General features: G+C 40.5%; 1 protein-coding gene across 1 annotated transcript in view; it reads left to right on the top strand.

Moving 5' to 3' along the window:
• The window catches only part of GPC6 (glypican 6), an 857,177-nt gene that overhangs the window by 605,662 nt on the left and 228,668 nt on the right, over window positions 1-22,847 (top strand). Inside the window, exon 4 of the mRNA XM_068425473.1 lies at window positions 18,009-18,174. Coding sequence (XP_068281574.1) covers window positions 18,009-18,174 — 166 coding nt within the window. The remainder of the gene's footprint in view (window positions 1-18,008; window positions 18,175-22,847) is intronic.

The following is a 22,847-nucleotide window of genomic DNA, read 5'->3' as shown; positions in this document are numbered from 1 at the left end:
AAATCTAGTTGCCAGCTGTATTTGTATAGTGTAGGTTTTGATCTGCTTTCTGCAAGCGTGAACAAATAACCAGTTTAAACTCAGCAAATTTTCTTTCATTTGGTTCTTGCTTATTTCAAACCAATGCTGCAATGTCCTTACTTTCCATTAGAATATTTTCCAAAAATTATAGTATTTAAGCTATATTTTTATAATAATAGGTACAATAGAGGCATTTTGCTGCTGCACTTCACCCTTTTGTTAACTATCAGGGAACAAGACTGCATCTAATTTTGCTATATATATATGTACATGATTTTAATTTTGTATGTTTATGTGGACATGAGTGTGAAGGAGGAAGAAAGTTGTATCTTTTACACAGGACTAGTTTGATTTAATACAATCCAATAAAACATTATCAGGGAAATTATATACTTTACTTCATATCATATACTCATCCAGTGCTAGTACTTTGGACCATGTTTTTCTTTAGTGCACAACTCAGAGACAAAACACTGAGAAGAATCCCTGTTCTTACTGTAGAGACATTAATTCCCCTAACTATTCCCAACTTAATCACCTTCCTATGTTCCTCTTATAGTGGCTTGGAAGTAGGACATGCAGACACTAGTGAGGACCCCTCTGTTGTTACATTTTGTGTCTATAGGGAAGGTGTTATCGGGAAGGGATTTAAAAGAAAATAAAGGAAAATAATGCATAAATGATGGATGAAGATGCAAATTTACTTTCTACTACGCAGTTCCAAAAGCTGCAAATGCAATACTCAGCAGAAATGTGGGCACACATCCCATAAACAGGTCATTCGAGACTGTAGTCATCATCCCAAGGTGCACTTGAGCATCTGTTAAATATTTTATATATGGTATTTATATTTACAAGTAGCTTTGTGAAAATCTAACAAGAGCATTTGAAAGACCATAAAAGAGGAAATGTTAACATGGAGCCATAAGGTGATCTCACATGATTCGGGCCCACATAATGCAGTGGGCATTTATGGATCCTATAAATAGATGGTGAGCTATTTATAAAGCATCTCTCTGCTTCTGTGCTACCCTGGTTATATTACCAAGACATTGTGTATTGTATTGAGGAGCATGTATTGAGGTTGATTATTAGAACGCAGCAAAGTATCTGACTAGGTCCTTGCTGGGTTACCTTAAAGATCTGACACTCTTCTTCACTTTAGAAGTCAGGAAAATAGTATAAGATGTTCCCTTTCAATCTCTGTATTTGCATATGATCCACACAGACTTTGTTGTACTGTCTGTTGTGCTCCATCGTGTGCTTCATTCACATCATGAAATGAAACAACAGTATAAGCAAAGCTTTACATTTCGTTGTGTCCAGATAATCAACATCTTGCTTTCTACTGGGCTGGAGAGTCTTCAGCAAACAGTCAATCTTTAAAGCAGGCTTTGCATTCCTTGCTGAAGTGATGACTGTATTTTTGTACACATCTTGTCTCTGACAAGGCGTGACCAGCTTATTGCTAACAATCAGATTTAATGTTTCATTTCAAAACCCAGCACTCTTTCTTATTTAGCCTTTTGAATTTCATGGAGAAGGACCAAGAATATGCGCAACTTGAAAAATCACGTTTTGTTTCTGTGGAGATTCCTTTGCTTTTTTTCCAGATAGCCCAGGGTTACTTATGGGATTTTACCCTTTGAACTCACTTGAAAAAAGTTCAATGTAGGAATATGATGAAGCTTATCAAGTAGGCAAAGCTATCAACCTTGGAGTTGCCTGCTTCGCTATCCCTACAGTTTTATTTCTCTCTCTAGCAGTATACCCTTCTTTTAGTACTAGTCTATCCAGTCCCTACCCTTTAGTCACTGACAATATGCAGCCCAGATAATTCATCAGGGAATTCATGTGGGAAGGCACCTGTAACGAATCTGCATATCCTCACTTGCTGTGTCTAGGAGACTGCCATTGTCAAGAAATTCGGATAGTGATCACCTTACTATAAAGTGTCTTTTGCGTTATGACTCCATCCATGTTTCTTAGAGCAGGGAGGAGATGGAACATGTTGAGTCAATCTGTTGTCACTTGTCACCTCAAATTATTGCATAATTTATCATTGACCAAGACTGCCAATATAATGTATGCATTTTTTTCTTTCTCATCAGGGCTAGTGTGTTCTTGCTGACACCACACAACTAAAACATCCCATGGCCCTCTGCACCACTCTGAGCTTCATGCCCTTTTTAAGTCAGTAAAACAATTCACAGGTCAGTGAACAGCGAACAAGACTTACTTGGGAGTACTTAAGAGTGATCAGAAGAGTTTTGCTGCTCTCTCTCTATTTGAGAGAACTGATTTTCTTCTCAGGTGCTTTTCTGTTTTGCACTGTGAATCATAGATAGGCAATCAGCAAGACTTCTCTCAGTTATGTAGTCTGCGTTTCAGGCTGCTTGGGTGTTCTAAGTAGGACTGACCATTCTTCACATCATTTTCTTGTTCAGATACTCTCGCACAGCACATCTATTTGTTCTATTTGATCATTATCTCGTGCTGTGGCAGTTCTTCTCTTTTTCTGTCTCAACCCTTTTTCAGAGTTTTCCCTCTTGCTTGTCTGGGGGTTTGATTTCCAGATTATGAAGGATCTTCCCTTCTATTTCTGATTTGTACCTAGGCAATACTTAACCTACTTCTCGGCAACATTTTTTCTCCTCCCAGTGAGCACAAAGCCACTTTTACTTGATTATGCAGAGCCTAGTCTGGCATTTTTTCCTCACCATTCTGTCTTAATGTCTCTTTCAACTTATCTCTTCCTCTGACTGCTCTACAAGGCAACTGCACATCATTGCTCAGTAACATTCTCCCACTTTTCCAGTTGGAAAAAAAAACCAGTGGATTCTTCTTGCTTAACTTTAAACATGCACATGAATTAGTCATTATAGCACCACAAGAGAGAGTAATTAACACCTTTTTTAGATGTCTGTTTTTAGGTTGAAGTGAATCTGTTTTGTAAGGGAGCATAGGTCAGATTTTGGTATCTGTGTCTAGTGGAGCAAATCATACTAAGGACCTCTTCTAACATGCTTTATGGATTTTCTTTTTGCTACCCAAAGTATTTGAAGTAGCCAATTTCAGGGGGTTTTCTGACCCTCTTGCTTACAGTCATGTCCTATTCTGTTTTCAGCCCTGGAAAATTTAGTACATGCTTTCCTCATAAACTAAGGCCCTCTTATCTGGTGGAGGCCACAGACATTTCTACACGAGGCTGGAAGAAATGAGCACACTCCCTTTTAAATGAGATGCTGTGGGTCTTTTTCTTTGGGAAGAAAGCAGAGGAACAACTTTTTATTAAGAGAGTGTCTTGAAGTTTATGTTCCAGAAATGATGGTGGGATTTGAAAAGCATAACAGCTGTGAGATTCCTTCCTTATTTCTGTGTAACAGAAAACTTCTCCTCTCCTGGGAGTGAAAGGAAGAAATTATTTCAAAGATTTTTCACCTTAGCTTTGCCCTTGAAATGCTGGGAAAATAATAGGTGGAATCCATACCTCAAATTCTATTTAATGTGGGCTTACTCTAGCAACAGATAAGAAACAAAAATATTTTTCCAGAAACTTTGCAGGGCAGATTTTTCAGCTAAATAATATCTCATAGGATTTAAACCCCCATATCCTGGAGTATTTTCTCAGCTTGCACTATTTTAAGTTTAAGAAATTCTCATTTTAATCATATTTCTAATCAAACAGCATTTTTCCATGCAGTTTGTTTGAAATTGATTATGCCTCTGACAGGTAAAATGGGATTTAAGATGAACATTTTAGTATTTACAACTGAGCATTCAAATATTTTATTTTGTAAAAAAAATTGCTTTAAAGCATCACTCAGAATTGATTCGAGAGATTAAAAAAATAGCTTTGCACAGAATATCCTTGTGACTGCAGCTTTTCAAGTGGTTTTCTAAATTTGGATTTTCTGTATTCAAATAAACTGATAAGTAATTTTCCTAGTTTCCAAAAAATAGGAGAAGCTATTCTTTTCCTCTGTAAACAGAGATTCAGTCTCACCCAAGTAAACATCTGAACATTTTGTTCTTGTGGTTTTTTGCCCTTGACTTCTGTGGAGAAATTGTGAAATTCCACAATTCATTTCTCCAACAATGATTTATTATTTGATGTACAGTCTCCTGATGTAATCACTTAGAGACTTGCAGTCCTTATTTTCCTATAGCCAGTTTCAGAATTACATGTTATGATAACTTAGGCAATTCATAGATGAGAGTGATACTTATGAGCAGAGTTGAAAATTTCTGGTGCATAACTTTTAGGGTTTTATCCATCTAAACATCTTTGAAAATTGCTTGTGATGCTTCATTTTTTTCATCTGTAAAATAGAGAAGCAATGTTTGTCCACCTTACAGAACTATACACATACTGGAACACAGTTACAGACATACTGAGATGACCAAATAAGTGTGAAAAATGCCTCAAATTTTAATAGGTGTTGGAAAGAAATCCAGTTGCCATATTTCTCACTATTTCAAAATCATAGGTAATGGAAAGGGGCATCTCAGTTGGACAAGAACAATGGCTAAATGTTCCTCTTATTTTAGAAAAAAAAAAGCTGTTTCCTCTGGGTTGGAGTGGGGTAAGTGTTTAATGCTACACAGTTTGTATCAGATAGTAAATGTGTAATTTCTTTTTTACATTATAAAACTTTTCTAGGGTTCAACTATGTTGCCCTAAAATTGTTTTTAATAGTTTAATGACCATATTGAACTATAAATTATATATTTTCTAGGAAAATATTTTATTGGATATAAAAATACTAAAATTGAATTTATCATGTTTTATCTCATCATATTCTTCAGATATACTATCCCAGAATTGTGGGAATCTTGCAGCTGTTTAACTGGCTGTAGTGTTTTGCTTTTACTTTGGTATAATTCAAGCACAAAGACAACAACACTAGTACAAAGCTATAGTACTCAAACCAGGACTTCTAACTTTCGGTCATCTGGGATGCTATGAATTGTTAAAAAGATAGCTATTTTTATCTTTAGGAGGTTAGTATTAGACTAGACTTTTGGTTGATATAAGCAAGTATTCTCAAATTGACCTTCTGCAACATAAATTCCCAATTGAGTATGGCTGATGGGGTATTTCCTTTTTTATATCAGGTTGTGCTACAAAAGCAGTGAGCTGAGATCTTAGCATCTAAGAGCCAAACTGAAACAATGAGAAGTGCTTCAGTAAAACATTCAAAAATCTTATGAATATTTCTATGTAGTTCTAATTAGATACACACAGACATATTTTCAGCTGAAATCTGCTGAAAAGAACTTGCTTGATATCTAGATTATTAAATGAAATCAGCAGTAACACAGTGCTCTTGAAAATAGCCTAAATACGGGCAAGGAGAAAAATGAATCACTTGGATCCAACAGCGAGCTAATCTTGTTTGAAGAAAAGAAAGAGCAAAATGAAGAAAAACATCGTTGCAGGCTAAGTTTACCAGCTTTCCCCAGAATTAAACACAAACAATAACAACAAAATTCAATAGGGAGTAATTGTAACATGTTGAGAAGATAGTGTCAAAGATAGATGATGAAAAGTAGCGAGTGATTGGACTGAAGTTTAGTCTTTGTACTGAAGTTAATTAAAGATGAAAGAAAAAAGGACCTGTAGCTCTTAGGATGGGTGATCCAAATGTTTATGGTAATCCTGTGTACCCTATAAAGTGTACTTCATGATATATCTCAGTCTGATCCCAATTACATCACTGTTACAATGGTTTACACCCATTTCATGAGATCAGAAACGATGTTTTTGTGCTTAGGAAAAGTTTCCTCAGTTCTAGCAGGTTGAATGCGATATCAGCAATTCTTAATTAAAGGTTTTTCTTTTTCCTTCTCTTCTGAAATCACAAGCATATACTTCTAATCCTTATGCCCCATTTGATTTTAAATATAATTTTGGATAGAAATACTAGAATTATACTGTCGAGTGTTTTGGACAGGAAGCTCTAGAATTGGACTATGGAATTGTCCACAGATATATTAACTTTTTAGTGGAAGAATGCAGGGGCACTGCTACTCTTAGTGGAGTTTGCATTTCTCTTGGAGTTGGTCGAGACATGTCAATGTATTCAAGATCAAACTCTGACCCAGCCACATATGTAAGCATTTTATTATTATTGCCCTAGTCCTATTTGAAATTCTTGAGATAATTAGGCTATGAACAAAATTATGTTTGGGAAACTTAGCTCATTTTTCCATTATTAAGTTGTAGATGGACTACACAGAGATCCAAAAAGTGATTTAAGGATGTCAGTGCCCCAGTTTCTCAGACGGGGCAACATGCCTGCGCAGGACACACAACATCAGCTTGCTGAGTAGGGAGCTGGATGATTTAACCAACACACAAGTGCTAAGGACAGGGATTCGTTTCAAAACTCTCTCCAATTATGGAACATTTACATGGGATTGCAGGAATATACCTCACCCTCTTGTATAAAACAAAGCATTTAATACCTTGTCTTGAACACTAAATAGGAAGGAAGTAGAAGTTTCCACTTTTATCCAGCAGACTGATTGTTAATGCATTCATAAAGCTTGGGAGAAATAAAATGCAATCCTCTTCTGCTTCCCAGACTGTGGATAGTTCTAATGTAGAGGCATTTTAAAAGAGTATCTACTTCCTGGGCCAGTTGGCCTGAAATTAAGTGATTCCTCCCAGCAGTTTCCCCCCAAGGTCTTCATGCTAAGGAGTGACTCCATGTGATTCCAAGTGGGATCCTTTGGGTGCATAGGAAATGTAGGAAGGAGTTGTCCCCTCTGTTGTGGTCTCTAGGATGGAACTCAGTTTTGATTCATTTTGCTCATATTTGATAGAATTTATTATATGCTGAGAAATGACAGGATCTGGACCTACGTATGGCTTTATGCTGTGGGTTTAGGTACATTCAGTATTCTTTGGAAGAACATCCCTCCTTTATTACCAGACAACATATACCAGCTATTTCGGTAAGAAATCTCCTATAAATACAAGCAGAGAAACTGCACATCAGTGTGTTTGATCCTTCTAAAGGTGACCAGTTGGTTAATCGGTTTATCTGATTTTTTTTTGTATCAGAAAAAAGATTTATGTTTGTGTACCTGACAAAGACAAGGCTTTTGATTATAAAAACAGGTCAAATACATAACAAAGCAGTCTTTGCAAATGCAGTGTTAGAAGAGAGTACCATTTCATGGCTTTTACCCGAAGTTTTCTCCTCAATTATTTATATTTGCAAGTTCACCATTGCAAAAACTGTCTTCTAGATGAACTAATATTCCTCCTAGAATATCTGAAGGGGGAAAACAAGTGTTCAGTAATGAAGCCCTTAAGAACCTTGCTTTTTATTTTTTTTGCATGTATGCAAAAGCATACATTTAGATAAAGCTGAAGCTGTCAGAAAATGTTACAAAATGCAGTAATGTAACATGTCCTACAGCTACGAGGCTCAGTCAAAGCTCAGCAAGGCACTTTTCTGATGTGCTGCATTCCACGTATGCTTATATTAAAATGAAGATGTCCTAGTCAGTCAGGGAGACAGCATGATTGTCACGGTTTAAAGCTGGGCTGGCGATTAAACCTGCGGCAGATGCCCTCTGTTATCCCCCCCCCCTCCCCCCAGAGGGAAAGGGAAAGGGAAAAGGGAGAGAGACTTCTGGGTTGGAAAATTAAAACAGTTTTAATAAACTATAATAATGAAAAAAAAAGTATAATAATAATAATAGAAATAATCAAATATATACAAATATATATACAAAACCAAGATTGAGCTCCCCTGAAGTCAGCCACGTCACCACCGGCACTGCAGGGCAGGCTCCGGGAAGGCCCAGCCTGGGCCTAGCGACGGTCGAGAGCTGGATTCAGGAACGCACGGATCGGGATCGGGGGCAGCAGGAAAACAGACGGAGTCCTCCCTGGACACCGGCCATAGCAGAAAGAGAGCGAGACCCTCGTGATCCCCCCACTTTATACCGAGAATGACGTGTATGGGATGGAATACCCTCGTTGGTCAATTTTGGGTCACCTGCCCTGTCTGCTCCCCACTGCAGCTGCGACCCCCCTTCGGCTCTTCACTCGTAAGCAATGAGGAATTCAGCAGTGACCTTGGTTTCTCTCAAGAATAAGTACAGCAAGAGCCCTTCTGCACAACATCCCTACCGGTGCCTCAGTGATAACTACAAACTTCGAGCGTTATCAGTCCTGGAAGCAGACACTGTCTGCAAAAACATGCAGTTAGTTAGAGGAGACTTAGCCGAAAGTAAAAATCACTGAAAGGAAAATCGGCCTGGTTTAGGCCAAACCAGGACATTCCACCCCTTATTCCATACCATTCACGTCATACTCAGATCACCACTAACTTTTCATTTTAAAATATATACAGATAACATTAGTTTATGATTCATCTCTATACAAAAAAAAAAAGTTCATCAAGTTCATTTAGTTCAGGATTGTGGGTTTCCATCTGGCTAGGAGTCTCCCAGGGTAGGAGAGATGATATGAGCTTTGTCACAGTTCGTGCCCACGGGTTGCAGGTTAAAGATGTCAGTCTCGAGGAGGTTACTGGACGCCACTTGCAGCTAGCTCCGGTCTCATCACCACTGCTTCAACCTGAAAGACACTTATGAACACTGTTAGTATTATGCAGCAATTAACATCATGCAGTTCAGAATTAAGTATTCTCACCCAAGATCAGATCACCTTCAGGGACACATCGGACTCCACCATCCTGCAGCATCACCCACCAAGTACATCCAGGTCCTTGAGCAAAAGCAATCCCATGAATGGGTTTACCTTTGCCCGTAGCAGGAAGAACCCAGACAGTTTTTCCCAACAGATTCCTTTCATGCACCACAGGGACTTTATCCCCTTCTATTGTATGTAAAAGGTCTGACTGAGCAGGGCCAGCTCGGTTGATAGATCCTCTGGTGTTAACTAGCCAGGTAGCTTGTGCCAAATGCTTATCCCAGTTTTTAAAGGTTCCACCCCCCATTGCTTTTAGGGTAGTTTTTAACAGCCCATTATACCGTTCAACTTTCCCAGAGGCTGGTGCATGATAGGGGATGTGATATACCCATTCGATGCCATGCTCTTTGGCCCAGTTGTCTATGAGACTGTTTTTGAAATGAGTACCGTTATCCGACTCAATTCTCTCTGGTGTGCCGTGTCGCCACAAGATTTGCTTTTCGAGGCCCAGGATAGTGTTCCGGGCAGTGGCATGGGGCACAGAGTATGTTTCCAGCCATCCGGTGGTCGCCTCCACCATGGTAAGTACATAACGTTTACCCTGGCGGGTCTGAGGGAGTGTGATGTAGTCAATTTGCCAGGCCTCCCCATATTTATATTTCAACCACCGCCCCCCATACCACAAAGGTTTTAACCGTTTGGCTTGCTTAATTGCGGCGCATGTTTCACAATCATGGATAACCTGTGCAATAGAGTCCATAGTTAAGTCCACCCCTCGGTCACGAGCCCATCTGTATGTTGCATCTCTCCCTTGATGACCTGAAGTGTCATGAGCCCACCGAGCTAAAAATAGTTCACCTTTATGTTCCCAGTCCAAATCTATTTGGAACACTTTAGCAGCCTGATCTGCTTGTTGGTTGTTTCGATGTTCCTCAGTTGCCCGACTTTTAGGTACGTGAGCATCTACATGACGTACCTTCACGACTAGTTTCTCTAGCCGAGCAGCAATATCTTGCCACAGTTCAACAGCCCAAATAGGTTTACCTTTATGCTGCCAGTTGCTTCGCTTCCACTGCTTTAACCACCCCCACAAGGCATTTGCCACCATCCATGAGTCAGTATAAAGATACAGCCTTGGCCACTTTTCTCGTTCAGCAATGTCTAAAGCCAGCTGGATGGCTTTTACCTCTGCAAATTGACTTGATTCACCTTGTCCTTCTGTGGCTTCTGTGACTCGTCGTATGGGACTCCATACAGCAGCTTTCCACTTCCGATGCTTTCCTACAAGACGGCAGGATCCATCGGTGAACAGGGCATACTGCTTCTCATCCTCTGGTAGTTCATTATATGGTGGGGCTTCTTCAGCACGTGTCACCTCCTTTTCTGGTGGCATTCCGAAGTCTTTGCCTTCTGGCCAGTCCATGATCACTTCTAAGATTCCTGGGCGATTAGGGTTTCCTATTCGAGCCCTCTGTGTAATTAATGCAATCCATTTACTCCATGTAGCATCAGTTGCATGATGAGTAGTAGGAACCTTACCCTTGAACATCCAGCCTAGTACTGGTAATCGGGGTGCCAGGAAAAGCTGTGCTTCAGTACCGATTACCTCTGAGGCAGCTCTAACTCCTTCATATGCTGCCAGTATCTCTTTTTCAGTTGGGGTGTAATTGGCCTCAGAGCCCTTGTATCCTCGACTCCAAAATCCTAGGGGTCGACCTCGAGTCTCCCCTGGCACTTTCTGCCAGAGGCTCCAGGTAGGACCATTGTCCCCAGCTGAGGTGTAGAGCACATTTTTAACATCTTGTCCCATACGGACTGGTCCAAGGGCTACTGCATGCACAATTTCTTGTTTAATCTGTTCAAAAGCCTGTTGTTGTTCAGGGCCCCACTGAAAATCATTTTTCTTTCTGGTCACCTGATAAAGAGGGCGTACAATCTGGCTGTAATCTGGAATATGCATTCTCCAGAAACCCACAACGCCTAAGAAGGCTTGTGTTTCCTTTTTGTTAGTTGGTGGGGACATAGCTGTTATTTTGTTGATCACCTCTATCGGGATCTGGCGACGCCCATCTTGCCATTTAATCCCTAAAAACTGGATCTCCCGGGCAGGCCCCTTGACCTTGCCTCTTTTTATGGCAAAACCAGCTTGCAGAAGAATTTGAATTATTTTCTCCCCTTTGTCAAAAACTTCTGCTGCTGTATCACCCCATACAATGATGTCATCAATATATTGCAAATGTTCTGGAGCTCCACCCTCTTCTAGTGCAGTCTGGATCAGTCCGTGGCAAATAGTAGGACTGTGTTTCCACCCCTGGGGCAGTCGATTCCAGGTGTACTGGATACCTCTCCAGGTAAAAGCAAACTGTGGCCTGCACTTTGGTGCCAAAGGAATAGAGAAAAATGCATTAGCAATGTCTATAGTGGCGTACCACTTGGCTGCCTTTGACTCCAGTTCGTATTGAAGTTCTAGCATGTCTGGCACGGCAGCACTCAGAGGTGGTGTAACTTCATTTAGGCCACGATAGTCCACAGTTAATCTCCATTCTCCATTAGACTTTTGCACTGGCCATATAGGACTATTAAAGGGTGAGCGAGTCTTGCTAATCACTCCTTGATTTTCTAATTGTCTAATCAGTTTATGAATGGGGATCAGGGAGTCTCGATTGGTGCGATATTGTCGTCGGTGCACCGTGGCAGTAGCAATTGGCACCTGTTGTTCTTCAACTTTCAGCAACCCCACAACAGAAGGATCCTCTGAGAGGCCAGGCAAGGTAGACAGCTGTTTAATGTCCTCAGTCTCTACAGCTGCTACACCAAAGGCCCATCTATATCCTTTTGGGTCCTTAAAATACCCTTTCTTAAGGTAGTCTATGCCAAGGATGCACGGAGCATCTGGACCAGTCACAATGGGGTGCTTTTTCCATTCATTTTCAGTTAGGCTCACTTCGGCCTCCAATACAGATAACTCTTGAGATCCCCCTGTTATTCCCGAGATACTGACAGATTCTGTCCCTTTATGATTCGATGGCATGAGGGTGCACTGTGCACCAGTGTCTACCAGGGCTCGATACTTTTGTGGTTCTAATGTGCCAGGCCATCGAATCCACACAGTCCAATAAATCCGGTTATCCCTCTCCTCCTCCTGGCTAGAGGCAGGGCCCCTCTAATTAAAGATTGGATTCGTGCTGCTCACGGGGATTGGACCTTCATTTCCTCTATTCACTCTTGGAAAAAAAGGATTTGAGGCCCATCTACCCTGACTGGGGTCCTGCTCATTGGTAACTGGAGCAGCCATCCTCCTAGAAAAATTCTCTCTGGTATTTCTGTTAGCTTGCAACTCACGTACTCGTGCCTGTAGGGTACTGGTAGGTTGTCCATGCCATCTGTTCATGTCCTCCCCATAATCACGCAGGGTAAACCACAGGATACCTCGTGACGTGTTCCGTTTCCTTTGAGCCGGTCCAGTAGGAGGGCGTTGCCTCCTAAAGGCTGCAACGCGGGCCTGTGTAGGTAGAGAGTCAAGTTTATTCTCGATCCTGGACAGTTTGTCTGACAGTTGTTTCAATGAGTCTTTGTTTTCCTTAGTCAGTTTTTCCACAGCCGAGACACGGGCCTGCAGTGGGGAAGAAATACTATCTTCATACTGTCGCATATAGTTAGCCATTTCGCCCACACTAGGTCGTGCCATAGCATCTTCTCCCCAGACTAATATTGACAATGTAGGGGCATGTGTTGGTGGAGCACTCTTCACAACCTTCCGGAACATGGATCGGTTGCATTCCACTTCATCAGGATTTACAGGATCTACAATGTCCTGAGGGTGTTTATAAATGATCTCTTGCACAGCTAGTTCTCTAAGGTAGTTAATACCTTTTTCTATAGTGGTCCATTTGCTTAGGTGGCTCATAACATCATCTTTATAGGGATACCTGCTCTTTACAGCTGACAAGAGTCGCCTCCAGAGACTGATAGTGTTCGACCTTCTTGGAAGCATCTTATCAATACCACCATCTCTGGACAGGGATCCCAACTGTCTGGCTTCTCTACCATCCAATTCTATGCTATCTGCCCCATTATCCCAGCATCGGAGCAACCAGGTAATTATTGGCTCACCGTCATAACGACTAAAATCTTTTCTTATATTTCGCAGTTCTTTCAGGGATAAGGAGTGGTAGGTTATCTCTACTTCCGAGTCCGAGTCCTCCTGTGATTGTTCTGCTTTAGAAGGACCTTTCTTGTCCTTCTTGTGTAATGGGCCTTCTTTAAAAAGACGATCAAGGAAACCCCCCTCTGTGTCAGGCCCTGACTCTGACTGAGAAGGGCCCTCACCTGGGTCCCGTGCTGGCTCTGCCTTAGAAGCCTCTGAGTCATCATCCTTCACTTTACTAGCTGATTTCTTTCGGTGTTTTCTCCTGGTTACAGGGGCAGCATGATACCTCCCGCTGTTGCTGCACTGACATCTAATCACATAGCACACCAGTAATGCATTCAGGACACACGAAAATAATGACATGCCCTGTTCGAATTTTGCAGGAATCAGCTTGGCAAAAAAGGAGCAGATACTATCAAAATCAGTTAAAAGACGCCCGGTGTGCGCAGCTACGGATTCGCGATTAAAGCTGCCCATCATTGTATCATAGAGATAAGAGATCGGAATAATAACTGCCCGGTTTATCATGACATAAATCAGTATCAAAACCCATACCAAAAAGACACATTTCGACCAGCACGCCCTGTTAAACCACATGAAAGCACTAACACACAGCGCATACGGCAAGTAAGGTATCATTACACATAACTCTAAAACAAGCTTTATAAAGAAAAGAGGTAACACAAGGCTCACAAATAACATTATCATCTTAGCTATCTGTTTTAATTTCCAACCCCTCGTAAATCTCAAAGGAAGAAATCTGATACTCTCTTGGCTGAGCTCTCCGGGTCTCCTCCCACGGGAGCTGGGATTCGACTTATCAGAGCAACCTGTCGGAGCTTCTCTCGAGCCCCACGTTGGGCGCCAATAAATCTGTCACGGTTTAAAGCTGGGCTGGCAATTAAACCTGCGGCAGATGCCCTCTGTTATCCCCCCCCCCCTCCCCCCAGAGGGAAAGGGAAAGGGAAAAGGGAGAGAGACTTCTGGGTTGGAAAATTAAAACAGTTTTAATAAACTATAATAATGAAAAAAAAAGTATAATAATAATAATAGAAATAATCAAATATATACAAATATATATACAAAACCAAGATTGAGCTCCCCTGAAGTCAGCCACGTCACCACCGGCACTGCAGGGCAGGCTCCGGGAAGGCCCAGCCTGGGCCTAGCGACGGTCGAGAGCTGGATTCAGGAACGCACGGATCGGGATCGGGGGCAGCAGGAAAACAGACGGAGTCCTCCCTGGACACCGGCCATAGCAGAAAGAGAGCGAGACCCTCGTGATCCCCCCACTTTATACCGAGAATGACGTGTATGGGATGGAATACCCTCGTTGGTCAATTTTGGGTCACCTGCCCTGTCTGCTCCCCACTGCAGCTGCGACCCCCCTTCGGCTCTTCACTCGTAAGCAATGAGGAATTCAGCAGTGACCTTGGTTTCTCTCAAGAATAAGTACAGCAAGAGCCCTTCTGCACAACATCCCTACCGGTGCCTCAGTGATAACTACAAACTTCGAGCGTTATCAGTCCTGGAAGCAGACACTGTCTGCAAAAACATGCAGTTAGTTAGAGGAGACAGCCGAAAGTAAAAATCACTGAAAGGAAAATCGGCCTGGTTTAGGCCAAACCAGGACAATGATGTAATTAATGACTCTTCCATAGCAGTTTGTCATAAAGTGTGATCTCATTGATTGATAATATATGATTTACATAAGGACTAGTTATTTCTAAACTTTGAAGTCTATAGAAATTTCTCTGTTGCAATTAGCATAGAGCCAATTGCAATGTATTTTAAAATACAAATAAGAAAAAAAAACAAGCCGTATCCATCCACAAATGTTAGTTACAGAAAAAACGTTGAAACTCCTGAGCTGAGGAACAGCTGTCCTCAGCAAATTCAGGTTTTGAATACTTCTGAATGAAATAAATATCTGCCTTTTGACTAGTCTGCAGAAAAGTTTTATTAGGTGTGAGAGACACTGAATTTTTTTTTAAGATGAGAATGAGAAACGGGCTTTGAAAATACATTTAATAGAATTTGCCAGCAGCAAGAAATAGCAAGCCAATTACAGGTGTTTGAAAATCAACTTTCTGTGATAATCTCCGGATTTCATGTGTTCATAGGTTTCTGAAATACTCGCACTCTAAGCTGAATATTTTTTATGTTTTTTTTTTTTATCAAGATTTCAGAATGTTAGAGCAAAATTTGATTATTTTTTGTATGAAAGATACTTCAGCTGTTGTTGAGGGAGGAAAAAGACCTGACTCTATTCTCTGAAAATAAAGACCCAGAAAAAACAGCTGAAGCTGAGAAATGAAATTTGGCTGCTCACTGAAAGCTGGATTCACAAAGGCACTTAACTTTTAGCCTTCAGACTTCCAAAGTAGCTGAGTTACTTTAATGTTTCCTTGTGCCACAAGTGGGAAGGGTCAGTGACCTAAAGGTACATCAGTACTGCTAAGTGACAGGGGAGTATGAAGCAAGCTTGAGAATGGGACTCATCATGTGCTCACGTCACAGCTTAATTGTTAGCCCTCCTCCTGGATGTGTTTTGGACCTCTCCATCTGGCTCTCTTCATGCAGTGCCTGTGCACTATTTGGAGGCCAGAGACTGCCTCCAGAAAGCTGCATGGAGGTCCCCTCCCTTCTTTCCAACACCAACACAAGTGTAGTCTAAGCACTATCAAACGTAACCTCCTGTCTCCCTTCAAAACATGCAACATAATATTTAGCTTCCTTTTACTCCCATTGACTGCAGTACTGCCTCCTATTATTCCAAACATTTTGAGCTGAAAAATAACCACACAAAATAACTATTATGTATTTTAGTCACTCTGGCACCAACTGGGACCCAGAGGAGGTGTAGTGCCAAATACTATGTAGTGGTATGGGAGGTAGCCAGCTTGGAGCAGAAGGTGCTCGCAGTAAACAATGTGAATGTAAGCCAGTCCCTGCCACTGGGCCTCAGAGACAGCAACTGATCTGTGCTTGTATTTTAGTTCACCAGTATAGCATCTTCTGAAACAGAGGTCTGCAACATCCAGCTTGATCAGCAAGGAGCTGCTTGTGTTAGTCTTCGTCAGAGGCCAATATAGATATGTCAGAGGCTTCCGTAGAAACTTTCTCCATCTTCTTTCTGCTTGGAATCACAGCTTGGCCTCTTATCTTAAAAACTGTATTACTCCTCATGCTTCAACCTCAATAAAGGCAGTAATAGATCCTCTCTCCTATTCTTCTCCCAGCTATTTTCAACAAATGTGTAGGATCTTAATGTACTGAGACATGAAGTCCTCAGTCAAATTTGATTGAAATTGGCTGACGGTTCAAAAGCTATTGGAAAAGGATGGATAAATATACCTTCATACACACCATCAGAGTGTTGTGCTAGTAAAGTGCATTTCCCTAGGAAACCAAGGCAAAAATCACTTCTGAGCATACTCAGAAGCATCTGCTATCACTCTTAACAGAGCCATTTTCATGTAAAACTGTCCAGTGTAGAGAGTATGTTCTGCATAGTTCTCTAAAAATCAGTGATTTAATATCAGAAAGGGAGAAAGAAATCCAGAGGAAAAGAAGTGCCATTTTAGTATAATCCTGATAATACAAACCACATCAGTCAGTTTAGCACATGCTGTTACAGTGCAAAGTCAGATTCATGCTTTCAGCACAAGTTACCATGAGTGTAGAAAAACAGTTTAATCCCTTCAAATTCATATTGGAAGTGTTGTATTTATTCATAAACCAACAGAATGAGTGAAAGGAGTGCCATTGCTTTGCACTCTCCTGTCCAGGAGTTTTGAAATCACTAAGGAACCTGTAGCCCTTTGTCATTGATCTAGATTGTCACTCCAGTACAAGAAACTTATGCTCCACTGCACCATTAAAGATGCTATTGCAAGTAGTACCTAATGCGCACTTTTAATCCAAGATAGAATTTCTGGCCTGAAAACATACATTGTAGTAGTACATACGATTTTAAAAGTCTGAGGTGAAACAATTAAATATGGAAATGAGAGGGTGAGGGAAATAATATTTACCCAAGGAACTTCACATGGTTGTCAAATATGACAGATTTCTGTGGTTTAAATGTAGATATGGAGGATTCAGTGGACGTCCTCCAGAAGATGATTTATCCTACCCTTCAAGAGGTAGGATAAAGAAACAACCCAAAAAGGACCTATTTCTCTCCACTGAACATGGCAGGCACATTGCTGAATAGATGCCCGGAATTTTAATGACTAAAAAAGATGAGGTGAGGTATCATTAGAAATAATGGGGAAGCCTTATGCAAAAACCTTTCCCTAACATCCATGCTCTGGGAAACCCATACCCTTCTAGTGTAAACTGTAACACATATCCCTAAAACTTTGTATCTACACCCTACTTCCATCTGTCAGCCATGCCTAGTGTTAATGACTTTGACTGGAAATCCTAAACTCATTGGGTGTCTTTCCATTGACCCTGGTGGCTGTTTTAAGTTCACCCTGTGCAGCCATGTTGTTCCATGCTGATATGTAAATTGAAATGCATTAGACTGTTTTCCGTAATACTTTTTGTCACTCGAGATGTTGAAAGCATACAAAAAAAACCCCTGCCTGATCTCTTTATGAAGCTGTCTGAGAAGACAGAAGGGTGTTTTCATCTGAAAACAGAATGATATCCCTTTGTCGTGGTGCAGTTCTGAATAATTTTATAGAAATCATCAAGATTATCCTGGATTTACTGTACTTTTTTAAAGAGGAGAATCTTATCCAGTGACGGTGTGACTGACAGCTCTAGCTTGAGTAGGAAGAGTGTGGGATCTCCTCAGGATCCTCAATGTTAGGAGCAGTCCGTTACTGTCCAGCTGATCCCCTGGATGATTTTCCTTCGCTTTCCAGTAGACTTTGTGTGGGAGGGCTAGGGAGGCAAGCACTGCCATCAGTAGGGACTGTGTTGATTTTTGCATTCCTGAAAATCGCTGCTGGCTGTGCTAAACAAAGATAATTGTCAGGAATCAATTAGTCTCATAGGAGTGTTATTAAGGGTTGAGCTCTTTTCACAAATTGCCCCTTCTGCACTTATTGCTTGGGAGGCATAATCTCAGCAATCCTGAAATTCACAGAACAGGAGATTGATGTCCTCCTTTTTCTTTTTCTTTCCCCCCCTCAAACTCTGCAGGTCAGTCCCACCCCAGGGTGCATCCGAGCGTTAATGAAGATGTTGTACTGCCCTTACTGCAGAGGACTTCCCACTGTGAAACCTTGCAACAACTATTGCCTCAATGTAATGAAGGGCTGCCTAGCAAATCAGGCTGATTTGGATACTGAGTGGAATCTGTTCATAGGTAAGAAGAGTTTAAATATTAGTGGAAAGAAATTCTGGTAAATGCACCTCACTTTCTAATTGAGCTTCCTGGCTTGCAGTAAGAAGTGACTCTTCCCACCCCTGAGCCAGTCACATTTCGTATTTCATATTTCAAAAGGAATGGTGTGGTGCTACAGCTTCTGAGCTAAATTATTACGTGATATGTGAAATGTTGAGAAAGCTTTGGTTGAAGATTTGATAACAAGCTTAACATGGCAGAAATGCTGTGTATTACAACAGAAAACTAGGCTCTTGCAAGCTGAGAAGATAACATTGTATAACATCCAGTCAACATAAATCACAACAGCTGCTGTTCTTAATTCTGGTAGTATATTGGCAAAAAACTTAAAAAATTACATACATGAGAAATTATTAATTCCTTGTTCTTGATCAAAATATGTTAATGTCTCCCTTTCAGTGTGCTGAATAGAAAGTACCAAACATGCAATCAAAATGTTAGAATGGAGCATAGAATATGTATTTAATGAAAACTACTATTACAGTTTTATTCACATAATTCTTCACTCAAGTAAACTAAGAAAAAACAAGAAAGAAATCTCCTTTAAACAGCCATTCAGATACCCTGTAGCAAAAAAAACTCCCAGAAGAGTAACGTTTAACAAGAAATGAGAGCTTCAAGTTGTTTTTGATGACACACAAGATAGGATGTGGAATTAGACAAGGCTAATGATAATATAGAAAGAACAGAAACAGCTAGTTACACCAGTCACTAATGAGCATCATAGCCTAGACTGGATTTCAGGAAAATAGAAGCAGCTGGAAAACATGGGATAAAGCTCTCTTTATTGAAACCAAATAAAGGAAATGTTATTCTCTACTTTTGGAAAGACAAAATATGAGCAATTTCATTTTGCTTAATTTCAAACTCCGCTGACCAATGTGACTTTGAAAATTTGACTCTGACTCATTCATGGATTTTCACTTTACTCAGCACAGAGGTGGTACAAGATGGATAGGGAGAAGAAAACAGGATAAAAAATGAATCAGAGTATGAAAAGTGAAAAACAACTTTGAGTGAGCTATGAAAATTGCATAAGCCAAAAATGCAAACAACAATAATAAACAAATGATGCTTGCAAAACATGCCTTCTCAGTCCCTTGTACTGGTTAAAGGAGCTGAAATCGGAAGCAGCACCGAATGGAGGGATACATGTGGGATTATTAGTGTGAAAAGAAGAGCCAGTTCATCATCAGAAAGCTAAGTAGGAACTGATGAGAAAACAGTGCCGACCCGCTAAAGACATTGCATAAGCTACTTTCCCTTTGTCATTAAAGAGTAAGCAAGAGCCAAATTGTCACTAATTCTGATCAAAGAAAATAATGTAGGCTTTTAGAAAAAAAAATTTAACTAAAATATGCAACAGAGTTTTTATTAAGGCAAGCACCTGTTCAAATCAAAAGATGGAAGGTAAGATTTCAGGTTTTAAGAGATTTCCTATTCTGGTGCTTTAAATTCAGTAAGAGTGCTGGGCAGGGTGAGGTATGCGTTGGAAGGTGTGGAAATGCTTACAGATTCAGTCTTTCAGAGTCTTTGATGCAAAACCCTTGTCTTCATCAATGTCTCTCAGATTTTGGTTGTTGCTGCTTTCAGAAAAGAAAAACTGAATGAAAGCTTGTACATTATGTTAAAACATAGTGCTAATTTATTAAATACTATGTAATACACTGTGTGCTTCCTTGAAGGAAAACAGGCTGCTGTGCAATTATCCCTTCAGGTCAGTGGTGACAAGGCAGTATACAAATACATCAAGACATATTTCCTCTTTCTTCTACCTATACAACTTCCTCTCTACAGCTTGATGGGGAAGGGAATAGAGAAGGAGAGACAGAGATTTTCCTGTGTTTGGAAAAGGTATTCTGTTTTATCCCATTTTTGAGGCCTCTGACAGCTTCGCTGAAGATGAGGGTCCTTAGTCCTTCCTTTATGAAAGATTGAAATGTGGCAAGTTGTCTCTGTCTCTGACAGCTGTCAGAGGCTTTCTAATAGCACATGCAATTCCCTTAGTACTAAACATAACAAAACTTCTACTCACTGAATTAAAACGAAAGGCAGCACTTTACAGCACCGCTGAGCTATGAAAGATTGGAAATTATGCATGAGCAGTTTTTATCCCTGTTCTGATACTAGGAACCATGCACTAGGAAAAAAAAAAGATAATTTTGTGCACTAACCGTCTCTGCGTAGGCAGGAATCCCAAATGTTAGTGCATATTCATACATAACAAGATAGCTTTGCTTAGCTCATAATCTGTGTATTGCAAAGTCGTTTTACCAAAGTTGGTACTAGGAGAAAACTCTCAGATGTGTTTGTCAGTAACTAAGCAAATACTGTAGTTTGGACTGCATGTTCTGGTATTGTGCTGTAGTTACTATAATTGTCCAGCAACACCCAAGATCCACGAGTGAGGAGGAGCAGAGGAAAGTAAATGGGCTCTCTGACAAGAGGATGTGTTACATGTTCCACCTAGTTAATAAATATAAAAGTCAGGACTGAAATCACATTTATATAGCACTAATAAATCTTGCATCTACTTTCAAAGCTAGGGAGAGTGGGACAGCTTCCCCTAAACATCTGGTGCTTTCCAAGATTTTATAGACTGTGAAAATTGGTACGAGGTGAAACAGCTTCAGCAGCATGACACATGGTTTATTACATTTTTCCTGTTTGTGTCACCTTAAGGTCTGTGTCCTTTTTGTGTAACATTTCATTATAGGCTTTTTGTGTTTTGTTGCCTTCATTATTGCACAATAAAAGCCAAATGTAGCACATCTCATTCGAGCAGAATTCCTCTGAAACTCAGAATTTTGCCTGAGAAAGGAAGGCAGTCTTTAATAATTATATTATAATTATAAAACTGTAATAAATAAATGTTTCTTCCAGGTATCTATATAAAATATTTAAGAGGTATTTAAAAGTAAACCAGCCACACTGACTTTGAAAATGTGTATTTTGACAAAGCTTACTTCTGATATTTTGCCCGTTAGTTACCCCTCATAATCTCCTTTGCACCAGTCTCAAGCAAACTTAGCAAATGCAAGATAAAAAGAATGAGTGGAGGAACTGTACTGCTGAGGAAGAATATTGCCTCAGGGGAGGAGCTGACTAATTCTGTGGAATGGGGAAAAGGGGATTTTCTCTGTCTCATGGCCCAACAGATATAGTCAAAATTATGCTTCTCTCCATGGAGCTATACCAATTAACAGCAATAAGGATCAGGGATCCCACTATTCATTCTGTCACTGAAGCACAGAAGGGATGGAGAAAGCTACTCCCACTTACAAAGATTCAAACCTACCTTAGGGAATTACATTCAATTTTAGCAATACAGTTACTCCTCTTTCTCTAGCTACCCTGTATTTCAGTCCTTGTTTCTATCCTGAAGTTCTCTGACTTTCCCTAACATTAGCTTTCTCTACAATTGATCATTTATTTCCCTGTAACTGCTCTTTTTCTCAAGCAGGAATGTCAGTCAAGGAATGAGCTCCCCTTAGTGGGCACCACACTTTCCCTTGGTGCCTTCATTCAGCTTCAGAATCAACACCTGCAAAATGATGATTTCCATGAAAGCAAGCGCATCTCCTTCTGACTACTGCCTTATCCACAGGTTCAGGATGGCAAAGTGGCCATAACCCATTTGTTTTTTTGCAGGATTTCTTTCACAATTAGCAGTGGGGATAACTTTCTTCTGTCTTGAGACAAAAACATATATGATAGCAAATATGAATGTCAAGAAAGATTGTGAGCCAAATATGATAGTCCTTATTTTAATAATTCAGAACAAGAGAAGAGTAAAAATCCAGGTAGTTGCTTTAATCACAGCAATGACTCTACCTGGGCTTTTTCTGTGGATATCTACAGTAAATCATAAATGCTTTGTTGCTGTATTTAGTGACAAAGTGTACGCTAGTATAGTGCCTGTGTACTAATGTAGTCCATGGATTGCTTTGCTGCAATCCATGGAGGTTCGCCACTGCATGGCTATTTATAGCAACAGAAATTACAAGTAATTTTCTTTTCCTAATTATTCAATGGCAAATCAGACACACCTTGACCTTACTCCCATGTTTTAACAGGTGGGAGATTGTGGAAAACACTTCAGAAGTTGTGCAGTAATGGAGATGTGCAAATGACTGTGATTCTGATGGCTTGGGATCACATCCCTGTCTGTGAAAAGGAGCCAAGGGGCTCCTGCACTAATGCATGTCCACAGCCATCCTTCTGCTCAGGCTGGAGAACAAGTGGCTTTGCTAGCAGTGTATTCAATATTTGACAAGCTCTGCAGTATAGCAAGGCAGATCAGCATGTGGTGTGTTCACACAGTAGTATTCAAGGCCAGCAAAACTGGCATCCAGGCTCAGAAAGCCAGTCACCTCTTACTACCACCACCCTGCTGGACTTCAGCCATAGGAGAAAATCATATCTGCAAGGTTTCAGCAGAAGCTTTTCCTTCCAGTCTTGAAGTTATTTCACTTATTGTCATTACAGCAGCTCTGCACTACTAATAAACTTCCTCATTATTGTGCTTTAAGAATCCCTCTTTTTTCTTCCCATCAGTGAGACTCACACTCTTACCCTAGGAGACCTCTTGAGGTAGAGCATACCATGTAGTCTCACTTATAGCAACTCGATCA

The sequence above is a fragment of the Nyctibius grandis genome, chromosome 2 (genome assembly GCF_013368605.1).
Source record: "Nyctibius grandis isolate bNycGra1 chromosome 2, bNycGra1.pri, whole genome shotgun sequence".
NCBI lineage: Eukaryota > Metazoa > Chordata > Aves > Nyctibiiformes > Nyctibiidae > Nyctibius > Nyctibius grandis.
The sequence above is the reverse complement of the archived record's forward strand: the minus strand, read 5'-3'. Positions and strand labels throughout refer to the sequence as shown.